This window comes from Anabrus simplex, chromosome 4 (genome assembly GCF_040414725.1).
Source record: "Anabrus simplex isolate iqAnaSimp1 chromosome 4, ASM4041472v1, whole genome shotgun sequence".
NCBI classification, from domain to species: Eukaryota; Metazoa; Arthropoda; class Insecta; order Orthoptera; family Tettigoniidae; genus Anabrus; species Anabrus simplex.
The window spans coordinates 259,847,956-259,869,591 of NC_090268.1; the positions used below are offsets into that span (position 1 = coordinate 259,847,956).

The 21,636-nt window shown below is 42.4% G+C and overlaps 1 protein-coding gene across 1 annotated transcript in view; it reads left to right on the forward strand.

Annotated features, from left to right (window-relative positions):
- Positions 1–21,636, forward strand: part of LOC136871867 (abnormal spindle-like microcephaly-associated protein homolog) — a 270,465-nt gene that overhangs the window by 70,572 nt on the left and 178,257 nt on the right. Inside the window, exon 5 of the mRNA XM_067145512.2 lies at positions 1,956–2,282. Coding sequence (XP_067001613.2) covers positions 1,956–2,282 — 327 coding nt within the window. The remainder of the gene's footprint in view (positions 1–1,955; positions 2,283–21,636) is intronic.

The window sequence follows — 21,636 nt, forward strand, 5'->3', positions numbered from 1 at the left end:
TGGGAGTACAGCACCTGAGCAAAATCCTACTTTAGGCTATCTTTTCAACTGTATTAGTGTTATCCTTATTTTATTTATTTATTTATTTATTTATTTATTTATTTATTTATTTATTTATTTATTTATTTATTTATTTATTTATTTATTTATTTATTTATTTATTTATTTATTTATTTATTTATTTATTTATTTATTTATTTATCATGCCTTTGTAGGTGGCGAAGTTAGGGCTCTTGGCCCTCTCTTACACTTAACCACTGTACACATCATTGAGAGCAGAGTTTGAGTACATATTATATAATAAATGATAACCTACACAAAAATACCTTACACTTTTCTATTATTATTCATCTTTTTATTATTTGTCTTTATTGAAATCTTCGAACTTATTCTATGTGTATGTAACTATTTGTGTGTTTCTATCAGAGGGGCAGGGGGGGAGAGCATTCATCAAAGAATGTTGTTGAACGTTAAGCTCGGAGTTGAAATTTGTAGACAAATGTCGCTACCTGTCTTTTTTTCCCAACCATTTTCTAACAGTGAGTTTCCTGTTTAAGAACTTTTTTTTTTTGCAGGCAAAATGGAAAATTTATAAAAAAGCACTTCAATTTCGTGAAATTCGTAATAATCATTGCCGCTTCCGTATTGCCGTAGTATAAGTGAGAAACTCGTAGAAACTACGGAAAATCCTTAAGTTGACATCTTTGCAAGGTAATAATATATGACTGATTGCAGAATATTACTTTGATGCAACTGAAATGGGGAAATTCTCAAGAAGAACTGTTTTGGTCCATTTTGTCCAGCATAAAGTTAACATGTAGTCACCAATATTTGAACTACAAATGAAACAGTGGAAAGCCCACTTTTATAAATCAGGTTCAAGAAAGTGTTATGCACTTTATTACATCAAAGGTTTTGAAATGTTTGACTCATCAAAACATTTTAAATTTCTTCGTGTGTATTTCACTGATAACTCCCTTAATAACATTTACCTTGTTATTGTTGCTGTTCTTCAAAGAGGCCTAACATCTAGATCATCAACACTAATTATTTACCACAATTCTGAGCAGAAATATGGAAGGTCTAGAGAAAAAGGGTGATCCCTATGTACATATAAAATGTTTCCTAGACATGCACAATATCACCTAAGTAACTACAGAAGATTTTATTATCTGTAACTGTAGGTACAAAATAGTTTGCTAAAGAAGATTATAGAGAATGCACCGCATATCCTTAGTTTGTCAGAACTTCAAACGTTCTACTGTACTGTAATTAATATTAACAAATTATTATTATTTATTCTTGATCACTAAAGTGTATTTTGTTAACTAAATAATAAAAAATGCAATATAGGATAGAGGTAAGAAAAAAACAATATGTTTGCTCTCACCTATATGTTAAGGTTTACTACAGAAATGCAATTTCCTTATGTTTCAGTTTGCAGTGAACAAAATAACATAATAGTATTTGAAAACAAATTTGTTTGTAATAATAATAATAATAATAATAATAATAATAATAATAATAATAATCAGCACCATACGGCCTCACGTACCCTGTTGCAGGCATTTTGATTTGACACCACCTAAGCTTGCCTGTATGTCAATTTTGACATTCTGTTTTACTCTACCAGATGGCAGAGTAAACCAGATCTCTGTTCAGTGATCTACAGCCAAGTTTTAATTAATTTTATCAGGTACCAGAAGAAAATACTGGCTGACAATACAAGTCTTCTGAAGGTCAGGGTTCATTTAGGTCATTTCAGAATGAATTCAGGTGTGATAAGGAAATGTAAGGCCAATTAATAGTGTCCTCAATGATTGGTGCAATAGACTGTGTTTTGGTAACAAATGTAAATGAGTAAACATCACTGAAATATATTGCACATCTATTTTAAAATGCATTAATTGTTTATTTGCTATGTTTAGACATTCATGGTAACACTTTTATTTTAGGTTCTCCTGTTCGAGGAACTGAAACTGTTAAAGCAATTAAGAAACGAAGACCTAGAGTTGTACCAGTTCAACGTCTTATTCTATTATCTACTAAGAAGTCCCTGAAACCAGAGAAATCTATTAAGTTACATGATCCAGATGAGTTTCTCTCAAATATAACAAACCCTAAGAATTCCATTTCTACTTCAGTGGTAAACCCTTTTTTAAGAAGTTCCATCTATTATGATGATAAATGGTTTGATGAAAGGGTGGAAGAATTTACCAAGTGGCTCAACTATCTGCTAACACCTCCAGAGCAATTAACCAGCAGCGATCAGCTTCCCCAGGGTAAGTTTGAAACATTTTCTTCAATTCTTGATGTACCTTGGAATTCATGTCTTAGATTGGTATGAATAGAGTTAATATGTAAATATTCAGATTTCAAAAACTGGTAACCTTCTTGAAAGTGTTCATTATCTGGAATGTTGTAATTGGACATAATTTTTACATTTTTACCTAGGGGGAATGTGATCCAGATCAGTTTGTAGGAGGTTCTTAAGAATAAAGGATCATGTTTCGTAGTTCAAACCTTTGTAAACTACAGAACCCCATACTTATAGTTATTAGATTTAAAGAGTTCGATAAGAATTGGGGCTTGCTATAATTACCACAGAAATTGGATAGTTTTATCAGAACAGATCACCATTGATCAAACTGTTTGCATATTGACAGATGATATTTACTTCTTCCAGTATAGTCGGGCTGATTGGCTCAGACGATTGACTTGCTGGTCTTCTGACCCCAACTTGTCATGTTCGATCCTGGCTCAATCCGGTGGTATTTGAAGATGCTCAAATGTCATCCTCGTGTTGGTAGATTTACTGGCACGCAAAAGAACTCCTGCAGGACTGAATTCCAGCTCCTCAGCATCTCTAAAAGTCCTAAAAGTAGTTAGTGGGACGTAAAGCAATTATTATTATTATTATTATTATTATTATTATTATTATTATTATTATTATTATTGCCTTGCTGGCGAGATGTAGTGTTTACAGTGCACTATGTCTTCTGGTATGGGCTACAGCAATTTACTTTCATTGAACTGTCTGTCTCATCCTTGACTTTGACAACATAAAAGTGACCGAAGTATAAGCGATGCTAGTAATATTATTCCTTATACAGCCAGTCCCTGTTATGAGTGGTTTGAAAATATCGCTCATAGGGTTGGTTGGTGCATGCATGCATTTCAGTGGGCTTGGCAGACTGATGTGCAATAGCAACTTCTGACTTGGTGAGGAAAGCAGCGGGAAACTTCCTCGCGCCTCATTTGCCTAGTATGCCTCTTCATTGATGCCTGGGCTATCTATGATAGGTTTTGGTGGAGCTGTGGGGGATCAAACCAGCCTTCGGGCTGAATACCCAACATACATTATTATTATTATTATTATTATTATTATTATTATTATTATTATTATTATTATTATTATTATTATTATTATTATTATTATTATTCCGGGATATTAGATCTCTTTGACACTGTAAATAGGTTGGCATTTCTACTTCTCTTCAGTAACCTTTGTCAAGATGAAATGTGAGTAGGATTGGCACCTGGCATTTCAGAATGGTGTTATCAAGACTTCCAGAATGTGACCAAGTGAGACCATTCTTGTATTACATAGCAGCAAGCACAGGTTGTCAAATCCTACTAAGTTGTAGCTCTCCTCATTAAAAAAAAAAAAAATGTTCTCCAGTTTAATTACTTTATTAGCTTCTCATCACAGAATAATTTGATAAAAGTGATGATTTCCAGACTTATGGTTTCTTCCAGTTCTTTTTGTAATCAAGGGAAGAAAAGGTCTGATCTGTCACTGCAGATTTTTCCAGTAGTACAAGGTGACTTAGTGTACTTTAGCCTGATATTAATGCTGCATTTGATGGTTAGGATTTTCAGAAGGCAAAAGTATTTAATCAGCAGTATGCTAAGACAGTTATATATCGTCGTTGCCGGGACAAAACCTCCTATGTGATAATATGTTTTGGAGACATACTGACCCGCAGCACATACATTGTGAAGAGCGAGAATGCCTTGACAATATGCACACGATATTCCTCCTTAGATGACAGAACCTTACCAGCCAAAGTTCTAAGCTAAAATTATTTCACATAGGAGGTTTTGTCCCGGCAGCGACGATATGCTGTAAGTACTAGCTGAAGTACCCCTCGTTGACGGGATATTTACTTAGCATGTGCATGATTATATTTTTTGTCCATCCCTCATGTTGTTCTCTTGATTCTGAGGCACGTAAGTGGACATGCCTCTCCCTGCCAGCAGCGTGTCATGACATACTCTCTTCCTTGTTCTCTGTTGTCCTTTGCAGTTCAATATTGTTTTGTATCATTGCTGATTTTGATTTGATCTCTTCCTTTTGGTATAAAAGAAAGCCAAGTATCATATTCTGATATTGTAAGCATTAACATCTAGGTTTTTTTTTTTTTTTTACTGTAATGTTAGGGCATCCAATGAAAAGGGAGTCTTTCCTTCTTTCGTTACATTCAATCACCACCTTTTTTTTTTTTTTTTCATTTCGATAGTCATCTTTACAATTTTCCTTGCCTTAGCTAGATGTAGTACCCGTTAATAGTATAGTATGTGCATAGTTATCTAACTTGCCAGGTACATTCTGCCAATATTCAGGCATGTTGTTTTACTTGGGATACAGCATTAATCCCACCTACTGGAGATGAGTGGCAGCAGAATAGACCAAACACATCACAACAGTGGCCAGTGAAATGTTATTCTTGATCAATTTTATGAGTTTTCAATATTGTAGGCCTTCACATTTAGTTTTCTTCCGACTCTGTGATATTTGGGTATCTAATTTAGAGAGAGTCGTTCCTTCTTTCATGACTCCCTCTTGTCTTATTCTTCAAGCGATCATCCCTTTACTAATTTTTCTCATTTTTTACAGTCATCTTCACAATTTTCCTTGACGATAAGGACCAGTGACCACGTGGTTTTACACCATAAGACAATCATTACAAAAACCATCGCCAGTTAACACGATTGAACAATATTTCCATGTTACCAATGCTCGGCGTTGATATGGTCTACACAACAAAAGTCTAAATTCATGAATTCTAGTTATCATAGTCAGTACAGTGAAACTGTATGAGATATATGATTGGAACTTGTCATCATCAACATCGGTTTGCCCTTCCAGCAAGCCAGGTAGGGTGTTTGAAAACGAGCGTCTTCCAAAGTTGCCTATTCAAAAACATTTCGTTGTCCAAGTCAGATTCCCAATTCCATCATCTTCTCTCCATGTCTTCCCTCAGTTGGTCCATCCATCTTCTTCTTGGTCTTCCACCTGGTCTACCTGTTATTCTCTTTTCCAAATAAGCACGTGGTAACCTTGTGCTATTCATTAGTTTAACATGCCCAAACCATTTAAGTCTAGATGACCTAAGTCTTTCCTCCATCGATTCATTTAGACCTAGGTTAAATCTGATCTCATCATTTTTCACATAATCAAGTCAGGTCTTTTGGAGGGCAGTTCTAAGAAATTTCATTTCACAGTCTTGAACTTGTATTCTCTATAATTTTTATTATGTAGTACTTTTCGATAGGACTAGTAACAGAGGCATTAAAAAATTTAATTTTAGGTGCCTTCCCCTAAACTATCATTTCATCCAGCGTGAGTGAAATTATTTATAGCCTAGACTGTAGTGACTTATTCCCTGATTTTACATACCATTATGTTTTCCCATTTTTCATGGTTCAGCATTGATGTGGACTTGGCAACAAAAATCAAAATTCACAAATATCTCTTGTCATCATAGACAGTACGGTAAAAATGTATAAGACATAAATGATCAGACTCTCATTTTCCGACTTTACATACCGATTTTCATTCAGTTCTCATCAGCCATTTTCTTGTGATGTGCATGCATGCATATATACACACATACATACATGGGGTGCATACAGGCAGACAGAGATGACGGAAAATTAAAAAGTGCATTTCCTTGTTATTGTGGATATGACAGATACAGAAATACAGTGAAACCTCGGAATGCGAGTAACTTGGTCTAAGAGTGTTTGCAAGACGAGCAAACATTTTAAATAAATTGTAACTTGATAAGTGAGTGAGGATCCGCAATACGAGCGTTACGTGTGCCTTTGATTTCCCCTCCCCTGTTCGTTTGTTGAATGAATGAATGAGATCTTTGGTCCTGTATTGAAGAAATACCTTTCGGAAAATAATCTGCCGCTCAAAGTCCTGCTGGTTATGGACAATGCTCCTGTTCATCCTCCAGGCCTTCAGGATGACACTGGAGGAATTCAAGTTCATTAAGGTTAAGTTTCTTCCTCCCAACACTACTCCACTACTCCAGCCTATGGATCAGCAAGTTATTTCGAACTTCAAGAAGCTATACAGCAAAGCACTATTTCAGCGATGCTTCGAAGTGACCGAAGGAACAAACCTTACCTTCTGAGAGTTTGGAAGAAATCATTTCCCCATCGTGAACTGCCTGAAGATCATTAATAAAGCCTGGGATGGAGTCACGAAGAGAAATCTCACTTCTGCTTGGGGAAAGCTGTGGCCTGACTGTGTTCTTGGACGTGACTTTGAGGGGATTGTTGGTGACAATAAGCCGCCGATTGTCGATGAAATTGTGTCCTTAGGGAAGACTATGGGGCTGGAGGTGAATGACGTGCACATTCAAGAGCTGGTGGAAGAACATAGCCGAGAACTGACCACCAACAAACAGATGGACCTGCATCGCGAAAAATAGGAGGAGGTTATGGAGATCTCGTCTGGAGAAGAGGAGGAGGAAAAGGCAGTGGAATCTCTCACTTCAACTGAGATTCGGAAGAAGTGCAAAATGTGGGAAACAGTGCAAAATTTTGTACAAAAACACCACCCGAATAAGGCTGTAGCAGTGCGAACGATGAATCAGTTCAGTGACAATGCAATGTCACATTTTCGTGAAATCAGCAAAAGAGACGACAGTAACAGTCATTGGACAGGTTCCTCGTTAAAGGTGCACAGAAAGGAAACTATTCCAGTGAGCTAGCAGATAGCAGTGACTCCGTTAGTGAAATTCGTGCTACACAGTAACTCTTCTCATGTCATCTCTAGACTCCCTCACACCAACAATGATTCTATTGTAAGGAAAAGTGCACTTTAATTTGTTTTACTTTATATTTTGTTTTAGAAATGGTATGCGAATCATATTTTTGAGTTGTGGACGAATCATCCGTGTTTCAATTGTTTATGAGAAAACTTGCTTTGATATATGAGCGCTTTGGATTACAAGCATGTAGCCGGAACGAATTATGCTCGCAATCCAAGGTTCCACTGTACCATTCTTATTAAATTCTAAGCAATGGACACACAAAATTCTCATTTTATATAAATATGAGATAATGACTTATACTAGCAAAGTACTGAAATTTACCTCATGATAACAAAACATATTTACAAAATGTTACAAAAGTTGAAAGCTAGAAAAGCGGTTGGAATTGATAACATTTCTGAGGATATGCTAAAGGCAAAGCGTTTGGATATAGTAACATATCTGAAGTACTTATTTGATTGCTGTTTGCATGAAGAAGCTATACCAAATAAATTGAGAGTTTTTATAATAGCCCCAGAGTACTAAGGAAAAGGTGCTAAACATAAAGCGGAAAGGCCAGTCAATTTGACATGTGTTGTATGCCAGCTCTGGGAAAGCATTCTTTCTGGTTATATATTAGAAATGCTGGCAAAATTACTAACTGGTTTGATAGAAGGCAGGTAAGGTTAAGGAAAAAGTTATTCCAGTGATGCTCATCTTGTACGATTCCAGCAAGATACAGCAGATATTTTAGATTCAGTAGGTCAAATGGATTGCATTGCTATTGACATACCCAAGGCTTTCGATAGGGTAGATCATGAGACTACCAACGAAAATGAGGGCTATTGGAAAGACAAGAGTGATTGAATGGGTAACTACATTTCTAGAAAATAAAACTCAAAGAATGAGTAGGTGAACATTATCTGATCCTGAAATCATTAAGATGAGGGTTGTTCAAGGCATTACTACTGTGCCTGTATGTTTTCGTATTCATATAAATGTTATGAGTAAAGAATGAAATCGACGTCTTGAATTCAAGAGGATAAATTGTGGGCCAAATCTTCATTTATAGGAAGAGAATTAGGGATTGGAATAATTTAAGGGAGGTGCTCGATAAATTTCCACCTTCTTTGAAAGACCATTTTCTCTTTAACCCCTTAAAATCAGGCTTTAAGTACTACAGTTGCTATCTTTAAAGTGATAGAGGACATCAGACTTACAATGGAATGTCAAGTGATTGTTCTAATGCAGTTTGATTTCAGTGGTGCTTTTGACACAATAGACTTAACAATTAGTTACAAAATTGTAATCATTTTTGTAGACGCTGTGACAGTTTTCTTATACCCATGTCATACCAGCTCGCTGCCATGTTGTTCAGGAAGTTGCGAACCTCATTTTTCACCTCATCATTGGTGCTGGCGCCCATCTTGCGCACACCTTCCGGTATTTCAACTTGTCCATTAAAATTCTGTGAGCGGTGCTTCGGGAAACCTCAGGAACCAATGTGCAGAGATCATCCAGGGTGATCCGCCGATCTTCACACATGATTTGCTCAACCTTCACGACTATCTCGATGGAAATTGACTGTCCCCCGCTCCTTTGTTCTTCATGAATTTCAGCCCGACGGGCTGCAAATTCTCTACCCATGCACCTGGCGGTAACATCCAACGGGAGCTTCATTCTCAACGGCTGCCAAGGCAAGACTGAGTGCCTCAGTGCGACGTGTGCATGTTTATGTGCGAGCGCGGGAAACACTCTTCACAACATTGTGACCAACAGCCACACGAACAGAGTTCTGTATTTATAAAAAAATATACCTTAGGTTTGTTCCAACAAGAACGGGGACAGTTTGCAAACTGGCAGACGCATGCGCAGTACGGAAAGAGCGTTCCAACAAACTTCAAACTCAAACGCGGACTCAGAGTCGGTTGTTCCAACAGACTATGGACCGTTCATGAACCAGTTTGCGGACTGGCAAAGCAGTTCGTGCTCCAGAGCAAGTACTGTTCGTCAGTGACATGCGCAGTACATCAAAATAAGTGTGAGCTGTGCATTGTGGTCCTAGCTGTCACTTGGTGAAGCGTGAACAGCTGGTCGGTATCTTCTGGCGCGAGCAGACGATACGTTACACGTAAAATTAAATAGAAGTTCGGCGTTGTTATACAATTATACAGTAAAAGTTAAAAAGTTATACAGTTAAAAAGTCATATTTGACTGCACACTAATAGTAAGAGGCACGAGATAAAAAACGAGAACGATGCATGACCATTTTGAAGGCGGTTCCTTGAGCCACTAGCTCACTGGGACATTCTATAACCAATAAATAAATAAATAAATAAATAAATAAATTCTGATGATGATCTTATGAACATGGACTCCAGTGAAGATGATCTAGGGATATATTACAATATCCCAAAAGCGAAAAATGAAGATTATTTAGGCAAGTTTTTTTTTTTTTTTTTTACTTGTTTGCAATTATGTTTAAATGATATTTATTTTCACTACATGCACGAGTAACTCATAATTTAGTAACCAAAATTCTCTTTCTCTCTCTCGCTCTCTGCCTATAGAAGAAACAGTACCTCGCTATGACAATGAAACGTTCAAGGAGCATTTTTGCGTCAATAGGGAGATAATGGAAAATATTGCAGAACGGTATGAAGGAAGTGACCGGTACAAACATCAGTCTTTCCCAATATGGAAAACTTTCTGCATGAGTCAGGTTTGTCTTTAGCTGCTGCAATAATAATAATAATAATAATACCGGGCGAGTTGGCCGTGCGGTTAAGGGCGCGCATCTATGAGCTCACATCCGGGAGATAGTGGGTTCGAATCCCACTGTCGGCAGCCCCGAAGATGGTTTTCCGTGGTTTCCCATTTTCACACCAGGCAAGTGCTGGGGCTGTACCTTAATTAAGGCCACGGCCACTTCCTTCCAATTCCTACGCCTTTCCTGTCCCATCGTCGCCATAAGACCTATCTGTGTCGGTGCGACGTAAAGCAAAATAATAATAATAATAATAATAATGTCCGCCTCTGTGGTGTAGTGGTTAGTGTGATTAGCTGCCACCCCCAGAGGCCCGGGTTCGATTCCTGGCTCTACCACGAAATTTGAAAAGTGGTACGAGGGCTGGAACGGGGTCCACTCAGCCTCGGGAGGTCAACTGAGTAGAGGTGGGTTCGATTCTCACCTCAGCCATCCTGGAAGTGGTTTTCCATGGTTTCCCACTTCTCCAGGCAAATGCCGGGATGGTCCCTAACTTAAGGCCACAGGCACTTCCTTCCCTCTTCCTTGTCTATCCCTTCCAATCTTTCCATCTCCCCGCAAGTCCCCTGTTCAGCATAGCAGGTGAGGCCGTCTGGGCGAGGTAATGGTCTCCTCCCCAGTTGTATCCCACGACCCAAAGTCTGAAGCTCCAGGACACTGCCCTTGAGGCGGTAGAGGTGAGATCCCTCGCTGAGTCCGGGGGAAAAACCAACCCTGGAGGTTAAGCATCAGACTTCAAGTTTCCGGGGTGTTACAGATCGGTTTGACATTTTTTTGAACTCTGTACATAGAACTGTCAAACGATTGACTGTCTTCATTAGCAACTTATCTCCAAAAGTGATCACTTGGCCTACAGAAGATGAGAAAGTAAATAATGAGCAACATTTCAGGGAAAGTGAATTTCCAGGTGTCATTGGTGCCATAGGTGGCTGTCATATTGAAATTGATAAGCCTGTAAATGATCCTGACTCTTACATAAATAGAAAAGGACACTGTTCCATACAGTTATATTTTATTTATCAACATAGTGTCTTCATAAGAAACCACTGTTATTATTAATGAATTAATGAATGCAAGCTGTTTGTGACCACAGGCGAAAAATTTTGGATGTGTTTCCGAATATTTTTTTTAATGCTATTTGTTCGGGGCGTCGACCCATGTGGATCTTTTGCCCCTAATGGCACCATAGTGTATGAACCTGCGTTTAAGTGGAATGGCGGCAGTGTGGAATGTTCTGTGTGAGGAAAGGAAGATTAAGGACGCCACAAGGGACGTCATTACAATTTAAAAACCCTGACCCGGCCGGGAATCGAACTCAGTGCCGCCAGGTGACAGGCGGACGCGTTGCCCCCTACACCCCGGGGCCGGACTAGCAGAGCATTTAGAATTTCATCTCTTGGCAATAATTTAGAAGGGAAAAATGTGATCAGTATTTGCTTTTAGGTGACATGGTTATCCTCTGAATAGAACCGTCTACATCATCGGTTTTTACGCTGCCAGTACTCGTGGTAAAATTATAAATTCACGTAATTCTGGAATAAAGTAAAGCAAAGTATTTTAGAAACAGGTCCGTTAGTCTATTATTTTATTAGTTGAGTCATTTTATTGCCAATTACCTTCCACTGAGTAGACCTAACAAGTTTTTTTAGCAGAGATGAACAAGAAGAGCTGTTTGTTTATCCTCAAACAGGAATCTCCTGCGTAATTGTGAACGCATGCGCATTGTAGTTTTTCTTGACGGTAAACAAACCGTTCCAACAGACTGCTGTTTAGGGACGGTTCCCAACGAGTACATAGCTCGCACATGCGCTTACATCAGTTCATGAATCGATACCAAACCGTACGCAAACTGCTTGTTGGAACAAACCTCTTATTTTCGGATTACCCTCGTATTAAAACTTTTATACTAAACAATTTAAAATTAAGATATTAGGTATGACAATCAAATAAACTCTGCATAAAATTCTAATAAAATAACAGACTCGTCCAGCAACTAAAACATTTCCTTCTCAGTCTGGTTCCATTCCAACAACAGCATTGAAATCTCCCATGATCATTACATTATCTGATTCCTTTGTCAGATTCATATTTCGTCAATGTTCTCCTACATTTCTTCAAATTCTTCATCCCAACTATTTGATGTGGGGAAAGTACACTTTAACAATAGGCAGATTCCTGCAATTTGTTTCGATTGTTGTAACTAGAATCCTCTAACGTGATAGGTGCTCAACACATTTCTTGCCCAGTTCCGTCTAATTAGCTGTCCTACTATATTACTGCCTCCACTTGCACTACCACTGTAGATCACTCTTAAGGTCATCACTGTAAAAATCACAATTTCGTGGCCATCTTATTTCACATAGACCCAGAATATCCAGCTCTCTTCCATTCATGACTATTTTAGCTTCTTCCATTCTTCCTGCTTCCAGCAGTATTCTCACATTCCATGTTCCAATTTTCATTGACTCGATATTGCAAGGATTTCTCTTAATGATGACCTGTGAAACCTTCCCCCTATCACTGCCGGGTCTTGGGTTCCATGCGTCATGATCAGTAAATGATACATTTTGGTATGACCACATCATGGTTGCTTAACTTGGGATGAAATAAAGCAATGGTTTTCCGTTACCTTCTGCGTATAATTGAGGCCGCCCCTCACCTACAGAGCAGATGCTACGATTGTTTTTTGGATTACTCCACTAGGTTCTTCCTCTCTCTCAGCCGTTGGGAATGAGATTCCTCTTCCACCTTTAAGACCATGCTGCAAGTGTAATAGACTAATATAACTTGGACACAATATTCTTTAACCCATGGGTAAATAATGAAATTATTATTGAATATTGAATTTTCACAACCACATTGTAATTGAAACAGACTGGTGTCCGGCTGGCCATTTTTGTTCTGTACTTAACATCTCTTCAACACGTACTACATGTACGTAACGCGACCTAATACGTTGAAAGTCTGTTTCTAAATTATTATTGTTACTAGCTGATGTTCCCGTGCTTCGCTACGGGATTCTCAGAAAGACTGTTTTTTGTGGTTTTCCTACCTGAAGTCATCAGTAGAAATGCAGCAATTAAAAGCAATGTTATCATAAATACTCGATCAAATGAAAAACCGCACATTTTCTCACTTTTAACGATCAGTACGATGGTGCCGATATGCCAGTCCAAAGTTCCAGTGCTGGAATGACCAAACGGCAGACAGCCGTGAACACTCCTCTGCCATTCCGTTAAATATGCACACTGCTCATTCCAATCCATGCCTAATAGTAGGGATTGAATAGCTTGAATGCTATAGGCCTAATGAACCAGTTTGTTACGTACCAGTAGTATCAGAAATTTTAAGAACCAGAGGAACGGCATGCTAAAGAAGGAAAAAAGGTTATCTAACTCCCCAGCTGCTTCCCGCCAATATTCAGGCAGGCTGTTACACTCGGCACGACAGTGCGAATTGTCCATGTGGTTAGGGGCATGCAGCTGTGAGCTTGCATCCTGCCAACTTTCCAGATTTAGGCGGGAGACTACCGATTTTCGACAGTTTTTCCCTTCTTCTTTTCTAGCCTATTTCAATCCACTGCTGGATATAGGCGTGTTCCAGCCAACAGCTTTGTCGTCTAGCCATCTCTTCTGGGATCTTCCAATGCCTCTTTTGTGTTCCAGTGGTCTCCAGTGATCAATCCTAGAGGTTTTTCCCACCTCCCGATTATTGTATTATTTCTCCCAGTTTTAGTTTATTCTTTGGTGAATTTCAAACATTTGTTTTCAAATACTGCCATTTCAGCTTTTTACGCCAGTGGCCAGAAGTCCTTTGCTCATTGTCTGCCTTCAAATGATATATCGACGTTTATTAATATGAGAAATGCACGGGAATGTGCAAGGTTTATTGAAATCTGTATATCGCGACGCATATATCGATTGCCAATCTCTTGTTCTCGCCTGCTATGTCTTTGTTCGTTCACATCAGTCTAGTCGATTCTAGAGACTAGTCGCTAGATTTGAAATGTTTTTCAGTAGTTTAGTGACAGAATTTCAGAAACAGCGACTAGCAACTTTTCTAGAGAATTTAGGAGCCATTTGGAGACAATTCTGGCAAGTTTTAATTTATTATTTGACAAAAATAGCATTGCTCTTCGCATAATCGCGCAGCCGCGTGATGCAATATATTAATCTATACATTTCCTAAGTAATGGCGTGAGTTCATACTATTTTTGGAAGGTTTATCAGAGACCGATCATCTCAATCACTTACTTCCTGTGAGGGAATAGACATGTGTAATTTTTAGGCTTGTAGCCTCGTAAAGGAACAGTCAGATTTTGAGATAGTGTTATAGTACCATAGTACTCCTATATTGTGCAAGACATTTAGAATAATCATTTTTGACCAACTGTATCTCCTGATTTCTGCTAATTCTCGTATAAAAGTTTCCTGGTTTTTGGTTTTGTAAAGTTGGCAGGTATATATATATATATATATATATATAATGACGTATAATCCAATGCAACATTGTGCAACACACTGTAATATCCAGAATAACGTATCTTTGGCACTAGATAGTTGTAAAAACTTCTTTACATCCTAACTAGGCAATTGGAGATTCTCAAATTTACAAGAAAAACATATTATGACATATCCTTCTAGAAGCCTGGCCAGGCGGCAGTCTTTTGAGTGAGTTGTTGAGTATTTTGATGGGACTTGTGTGGAAGTCATGGTAGCTGAGTGAAGTAGAGTATGTGAATTGATTTTGTTGGGTTGGTAGTTGACATGCAACTGTTGCAGTCTCCTCTTATTCTTGGTAGTAGGCAGCTGTTCAAAATGGTGGTTTATTGATGTATATGTGATACCGTCCACCATGCCAACTGGCAGTGGGCCCGGCCCGGCCCGGTACCATATAGGCCCACCCCTTATGCTTAAACTGCGCCAATCACGAACAGGACTTAAGTGCTAGGCCAGCCCCACTCGCTTCCGCCCGCGGTCCCGTAACAGAGGAGTATGGAAATGACTCCACGATTAATCTGGAGTGTTCCATCTCGCAAGATTCCTGGATCCATCGAACATCCGGACTATTCTCGAAGGGCCAGCGCAGATATATAAGAGAGGAACGACCTGCCTGGGGTTAGTGAGAGTTAGACTGAGTTAGAAGTTGGTGTGGTTCAATCGTGAGCGACTGACAGTGTAGTGAAGTATGTGAACTGCCGTGATTATCGGACTAGTGTGCTACAGTGCGGACTGTCGGCAAAGGAGAGAACGTGTAGCCGTGCGACGCGGGACCTTGTGTGCGAGTGTAAAACTGTGTAGTGTGAGAACAAGTGAGAAACGAAGGGAGAGAGAGCACGCGAACTGTTAAGTGTGTGTTATGAGCAAAAGTTGTGTGTAGTCTTGTGTAGTTTAGTGCCTAGCCAATAAATCTTAGTATTGAAGCTACCAGTCTAGTGTTAATTGATCCTACTACCCCGCCAACTCATAACAACTGGTGTCAGAATCGGGACCGACTGGTAGCAGTAATTTCGTAACTAGGAATTTCTAGTGAATCATAAAATGGATAGCAAACAGTTTCAGGCTCTCCTCAGTAAGTTCACCGAATTCTCATCCAAACAGGGCGAAATCAAGAGCGAACTGAAACTGGAATTAAATGAACTTAAGGGTGGACAACGTAAATTAGAACAGGAAATGCGCTCTCTCGAAAGAAAATTAAGAGTGACATTATGCAGGATGTACAGGAACTGGTTGAAAAACAGATCAAAGAAATACAGCAGGTTGTGGAGTCAGGGGTTTGAGACCTGAAAGAAGAAGTAAGTGCCCTGCGTACGAGAGTGACAGCCATGGAGACTCGTGCTAGGGCCACCCGGAGCGACAGCGGCTCCAGCGCCATGAAAGTAAAACCCCCGCGCTTCGACGGGACAACATCTTGGCGGACCTTCCGGGCCCAATTCGAGGCCATGTGCGGGCACAACGGTTGGACGTCGGAGGAAAGGGCCGTGTACCTAATCGCCGCACTGCAAGGACCAGCAGCAGAATTACTACACAGCCTTCAGCCGGGTGCCACTTACGATGAGATCGTTAGAGCGCTCGACAGCCGGTACGGTGACCACCAGCTGGCAGTCGCCTACCGAGTCCAGCTGAGGAAGAGGACCCAGCACGCTAATGAGACGCTGCAAGAATTCGCGCAAGATGTGGAGCAGCTAGCCCACAAGGCTCTGGATGGGCTGCCTCTGGATCATATTAAGTGGGAGGCAGCACATACATTCATTGATGGGCTCCGCGACGCTGAGATCCGTCAAAAGCTGATGCTCAGCGGGGAGCATGACCTCAGAGAGGCCCTGATGTTAGCCCTGAGGGTGGAGGCAGTGAAGGGAATAGCGGCACCGTCACCGAGAATACGAGCCGCGAGAAGCGAGGACGCGCCGGAGACTGGCGCCGTTATGGGAGAACGATGCACGCTGCCGTTGAGATGCTGACGTACCAACGAGATCACCTGTTGGAATTGCGGCGAGCGTGGCCACCTGCGGAGGAACTGACGTATGGAGGCGGCCGCTGATCAGGGAAATGAGTAAGGGCCGACAAGGAGAGGGGCTCGTAGGCACCGTCACTACCGTCCTCTCATTTCACGCTAAATGTGGTCACCGAGTGGGGCGATGACAGCTTGATCGCCGACAGGTGGCTCGGAGACAGCTTGATTAGGGACAGCCAGAGAGGGAACCCCACCGCCCTTATCTGCTGCGAACGGCCTCAGGAGACGCCATCCCTGTCCTGAAGGAGGCGCTACTTCAACTGACGCTGGGACAACGACGCCTACGAGTCTGGGACGACATGTATTGTGGCTCGGCAAACAAGAGGTAATGCTGTGACGCCCAGGGACGCAACCTCGTGTAGCGCAGTTAACATTGGCCAGCGACGAAGTGATACCAGCCAACAGTGAGGTGATTGTTACGGCACGGTTAGAGGAACCCATACAAGGGGACAGCGTGCTCGTGGAACCCGGTCCGCCGACCACCGATCAAGGACTCTACCTGGCCAGAACGCTCATTCCGGCACGAAGGTGCAAGCCGGTACGAATATTGAATTCAACGTCGCGGGAGCAGAGGGTACCCAGCGGGACCGAGCTTGGGACTTGTGAACCAGTCACGTGCGTCGTACCAGTGGACGACGAAGACGCACAGATCCTGGAAGCAGGCGAAGGATTGGATAAGCTCTGGAAGATTATATCAGACGCCCAGAAACATTTAGAGGCGAGACAGCTCAGGGAGGTTAAGAAACTAATCCATGAGTTTCAGGACAATTTCACTCCTACCGGAGGTGACTATGGAAAGATGGACAGAGTGTACCATCGCATTAACACCGGCGACGCCGCTCCAATCCGACAGCCACCTCGTAGAGTACCCCTGGCGAAGAAGTTGGAAATCGACCAGATGCTAGATGACATGAAGCAGTGGGGAGTCATTGAGGAGTTGAACAGTCCGTGGTTATCGCCAGTCATCCTGGTGAAGAAAAAGAACTGTGAACTCCATTTCTGCGTCGATTACCGGAAGTTAAACGACGTCACGAAGGAGGACTGTTTCTCGTTACCTCGGATAGATGACACCCTAGACACGTTAACTGGAGCCCAGTGGTTTTCGACTCTGGCCCTGAAGTCTGGATACTGGCAAGTAGCGCTCCATCTGGAAGACAAGGTGAAGACGGCATTCTCAACCGGCCAAGGGCTCTACCAGTTCACCGTGATGCCCTTTTGCCTCTGCAACGCGCCGGCATCTTTCGAGCGACTGATGGAGGCCATGCTGAGTGGGTTAACTCACGACGCTTGCCTCATGTGCCTGGATGACATAATTATTGTGGGACGCACTTTCAGAGAGCACGTGGAGAACCTGCGGAATGTGTTCGAGAGGCTACGTGGGGCTCGCCTAAAGTTAAATCCCGGAAAATGGCAGCTGTTCCAGGAGGAGGTTTGCTACCTGGGCCACATCGTGTCATCAGAGGGAGTAGCCACAGATCCGGAGGAGTTAGAAGCTGTTAGGGACTGGCCGGTGCCGAAGGACAAGCGAGAACTAAGGAGTTTTCTCGGACTTTGCATGTATTACCGCAGATTTATAGCTGGCTACGCAGATATCTCAAAGCCCCTTACACGGCTCACCAAAGAGAGGAGGTCTTTCCAGTGGTCAAGCGAGGCGGAGGCTGCCTTCCGGAAGCTGAAGGAGTCGCTGTGTACTGCACCCATCCTCGCATACCCCAAGCCCGTTTAGAAGTTCATCGTCGATACCAATGCCAGCGACGTGGGAATTGGTGGGGTACTGTCACAAGCGCAAGACGGCCAGGAGAAGGTGATCGCCTATTTCAGCAAGACGTTGTCGAAAGCTGAGAGAAATTACTGCGTGACGCGTCGGGAATTGCTGGCCATCGTGCAGACCTTGGAGCACTTCCACAAGTATCTGTATGGGCAGCCTTTCTGCCTGCGCACCGACCACTCCGCATTGACCTGGCTCCTAAGCTTCAGAAACCTGGAAGGACAGACAGCTCGCTGGGTGCGACGCCTTCAGGAGTACGACTTCACCACCGAGCACCGACAAGGAAAGGAGCACTGCAACGCAGGCGCTCTATCGAGAAGACCGTGTCCTGCGAACTGTACACACTGCCAGAAAGTGGAGAGACAGGCAGGCATCGTGGATGTCGAGGCCGTGAGGGCCTCCGCCGCTGAAGGATGGGATCGAGATGCCCTCCGGGGGGGAGCAGCTGAAGGACGACGACATCGGGCTGATCTTACGAGAAGTAGAGTCAGGGCTGAGGCCGGAATGGAAAGACATCGTCGAACGTAGTCCAACCTATAAGACGTACTGGGTCCAGTGGTCGTCTCTCATGTTTAGTGACGGGGTACCTACCCGCACATGGGAATCAACCGACGGAAAGAATCACATTGCACAGCTGATAATCCCCAGGAACATGAGAAAAAGTTTCATGCGGGCGCTACTGCCGGCCACTTGGGAGTGAATAAGACACTAGATCATGCCCAACAGCGTTGCTACTGGGTGCACTTGAGGAACGATGTTGAGAGGATGTGCCAGCTGTGTGACACCTGCACGGCGAGCCGGGGCCCGCATACCAGGATTAGGGGCCAAATGATGCAGTAAAACGTTGGAGCACCATTCGAGAGGATCGCCATTGATGTTGCTGGACCATTCCCCGAATCTGACACTGGGAATTGTTACCTACTCCTGGCTATGGACTACTTCACCAAGTAGCCGGAGGTCTATGCCATCCCGAACCAAGAGGCATCGACAGTGGCCAACATCTTGGTCAAGAACTTCTTCTGTCGATTCGGTGTCCCGAGGAAACTTCATAGCGACCAAGGCAGAAACTTTGAGTCCAGGCTGATGTAAGAGGTTCTGCAACACTTAGGAGTGCGGAAGACATGTACGACGCCTCTCCACCCTCAGTCAGGTGGTATGGTGGAGCATTTTGTGAAAACCGTTGAGGAGCACCTCAGGAAGTGGTTTCAGCGCACCAGAAGGACTGGGATGAGAGGGTCCCCTTCTTCTTGATGGCCTATCGAGCGTCCACCCATGAGACGACGGGCATGACACCTGCCAACATGGTCTTCAGAAGGGAGCTCCGCCTGCCATGGGATCTAATGTTCGGGTCTGCACCAGACCAGCAGCAACCAGCGACAAACTATGCATGGGAATTGGTGGATGAGCTCAACGACATCCACAATTATGCCTGACATCATCTAAGGGTAATCAGCAACCGGATGAAAGCCCGCTATGACATGCTCGCGAACTCTGCGGGTTTCCAGCAACGTGACAGGGTGTGGCTGTACCATCCGGTGCGGACGAAAGGAAAGTTACCGGAACTGCAGCCACAATGGGAAGGCCCATATACTATCATCACCAGAATCAACGACGCCGTCTACCGGATCCGGCGGCCTCCCCGAGAGAAGATGATGGTTGTTCACCTGGATTGCTTGGCACCGTATCGTGGAGCAGCTTGGGACGAGCAGCCTTGAGGAGGGGCCAGTGTAATGGTTATAGCGACCGCCATGCCTACTGGCAGTGGGCCCGGCCCGGCACCATATAGGCCCACCCCTTACGCTTCAACTGCGCCAATCACGAGCAGCACTTAAGGACTAGGCCAGCCCCACTCGCTTCCGCCTGCAGTCCCGTAACAGAGGAGTATGGAAATGACTCCACGATTAATCTGGAGTGTTCCATCTCGCGAGATTCCTGGATCCATCGAGCATCTGGACTATTCTCGAAGGACCAGCGCAGATATATAAGAGAGGAACGACCTGCCTGGAGTTAGAGTTAGACTGAGTTAGAAGTTGGTGTGGTTCAATCGTGAGCGACTGCCAGTGTAGTGAAGTATGTGAACTGCCGTGATTATCGGACTAGTGTGCTACAGTGCGGACTGTCCGCGAAGGACAGAACGTGTAGGCATGCGGCGCGGGACTTTGTGTGTGAGTGTAAAACTGTGTAGTGTGAGAACAAGTGAGAAACGAAGGGAGAGAGAGAGCGCGAACTGCGTGTGTGTTATGAGCAAAAGTTGTGTGTAGTCTTGTGTAGTTTAGTGCCTAGCCAATAAATCTGAGTATTGAAGCTACCAGTCTAGAAAAAAATCAGATCAAAAATTAGATGGAAGGCTTTTCCGGCGTTTGCTCTATTAACCAGCGTTTCGTCTTAGGTCTGACACTAGACTCTTCAGAGTGGGATGTGTCAGACCCTACCAGTCTAGTGTTAATGGATCCTACTACCCTGCCAACTCGTTACACTGTACAGTTTGTAAATAAAATTAGTGTACAAACTGACAGCATCGCGTGTGTGCATCTTTGTGGATACATCAACCATTCACCAGATTTCACCTATAACCCTGACAAGGTGCCCTTACAAGGTGCTACCAACCGGGGCAACTGGACCAAGTTTTTTTTTTTTAAAGTGCTGTTACTCCTCTATTACTCACCCTTTGTCCCGACTTGTGACAGGCAGAACCTGTCCTCCCAAAACATTGAGTCCAGGTTGGTGGGGTTATTGTACGTTCTAGTAAATTGTAAAGTTATATGAAGGACAATGTTCATATTTTACTTAGGATTTCAGGATATTTGGTGGTCAAGTAGAACAATTCCCATGTCTACAAATGATGGAATGTGTTATTTGACTGTCTACATTGTTAATTTCAGACACCTTTGTTGATGACGTACAGTTATAATTTGCTATTTTTGTGATCAACGATAACTGAGTTTTTCTATTGTATCCCTAATCTTTTGTTTCGAAGATGATTGAAAATTTGTCATAATCCACCCCTGTTGTTTCTAATCTTATCTCAGTGTGAGTAAATGTTGAAAATAATTCCAGGTATTTCATAACCCTGCTTTTATTTCATTTTGTTCATTTGTTGACCCATCCTACCTCGCGCTTTCTCCGATATCCTATGAGGTTCTGGAATATTATGTCAAAGGTTTAATTCAAATAGTAAATAGGGAAGAGAGAAGAGGAGATTTATACCAGCCCACTATCCATTCGCACCACATTGAGTTAAGTATTATGACACTACAACATGGGTGACAGCTGGAATAGAAGAATGTGAAGGGATGGGTAGATGATAGCAGCTGAAGACAAGAAAGAAAGTCAGGTATAGTATCTGCAGATAAGTGTTGTAAATGTGGTTAAGTGTAAGAGAGGGCCAGGCGCCCTAAACTCGCCACTAGAAAGAAGCCAAATAAATAAATGACTGGACTTCGAAAACCCTTATGATTCTGTAGACAGGGAAACAATGATTCACATCCCAGAAGAAATGGGTCTAGATAGGAAGAAAAGAGATTAAATAGACAGTG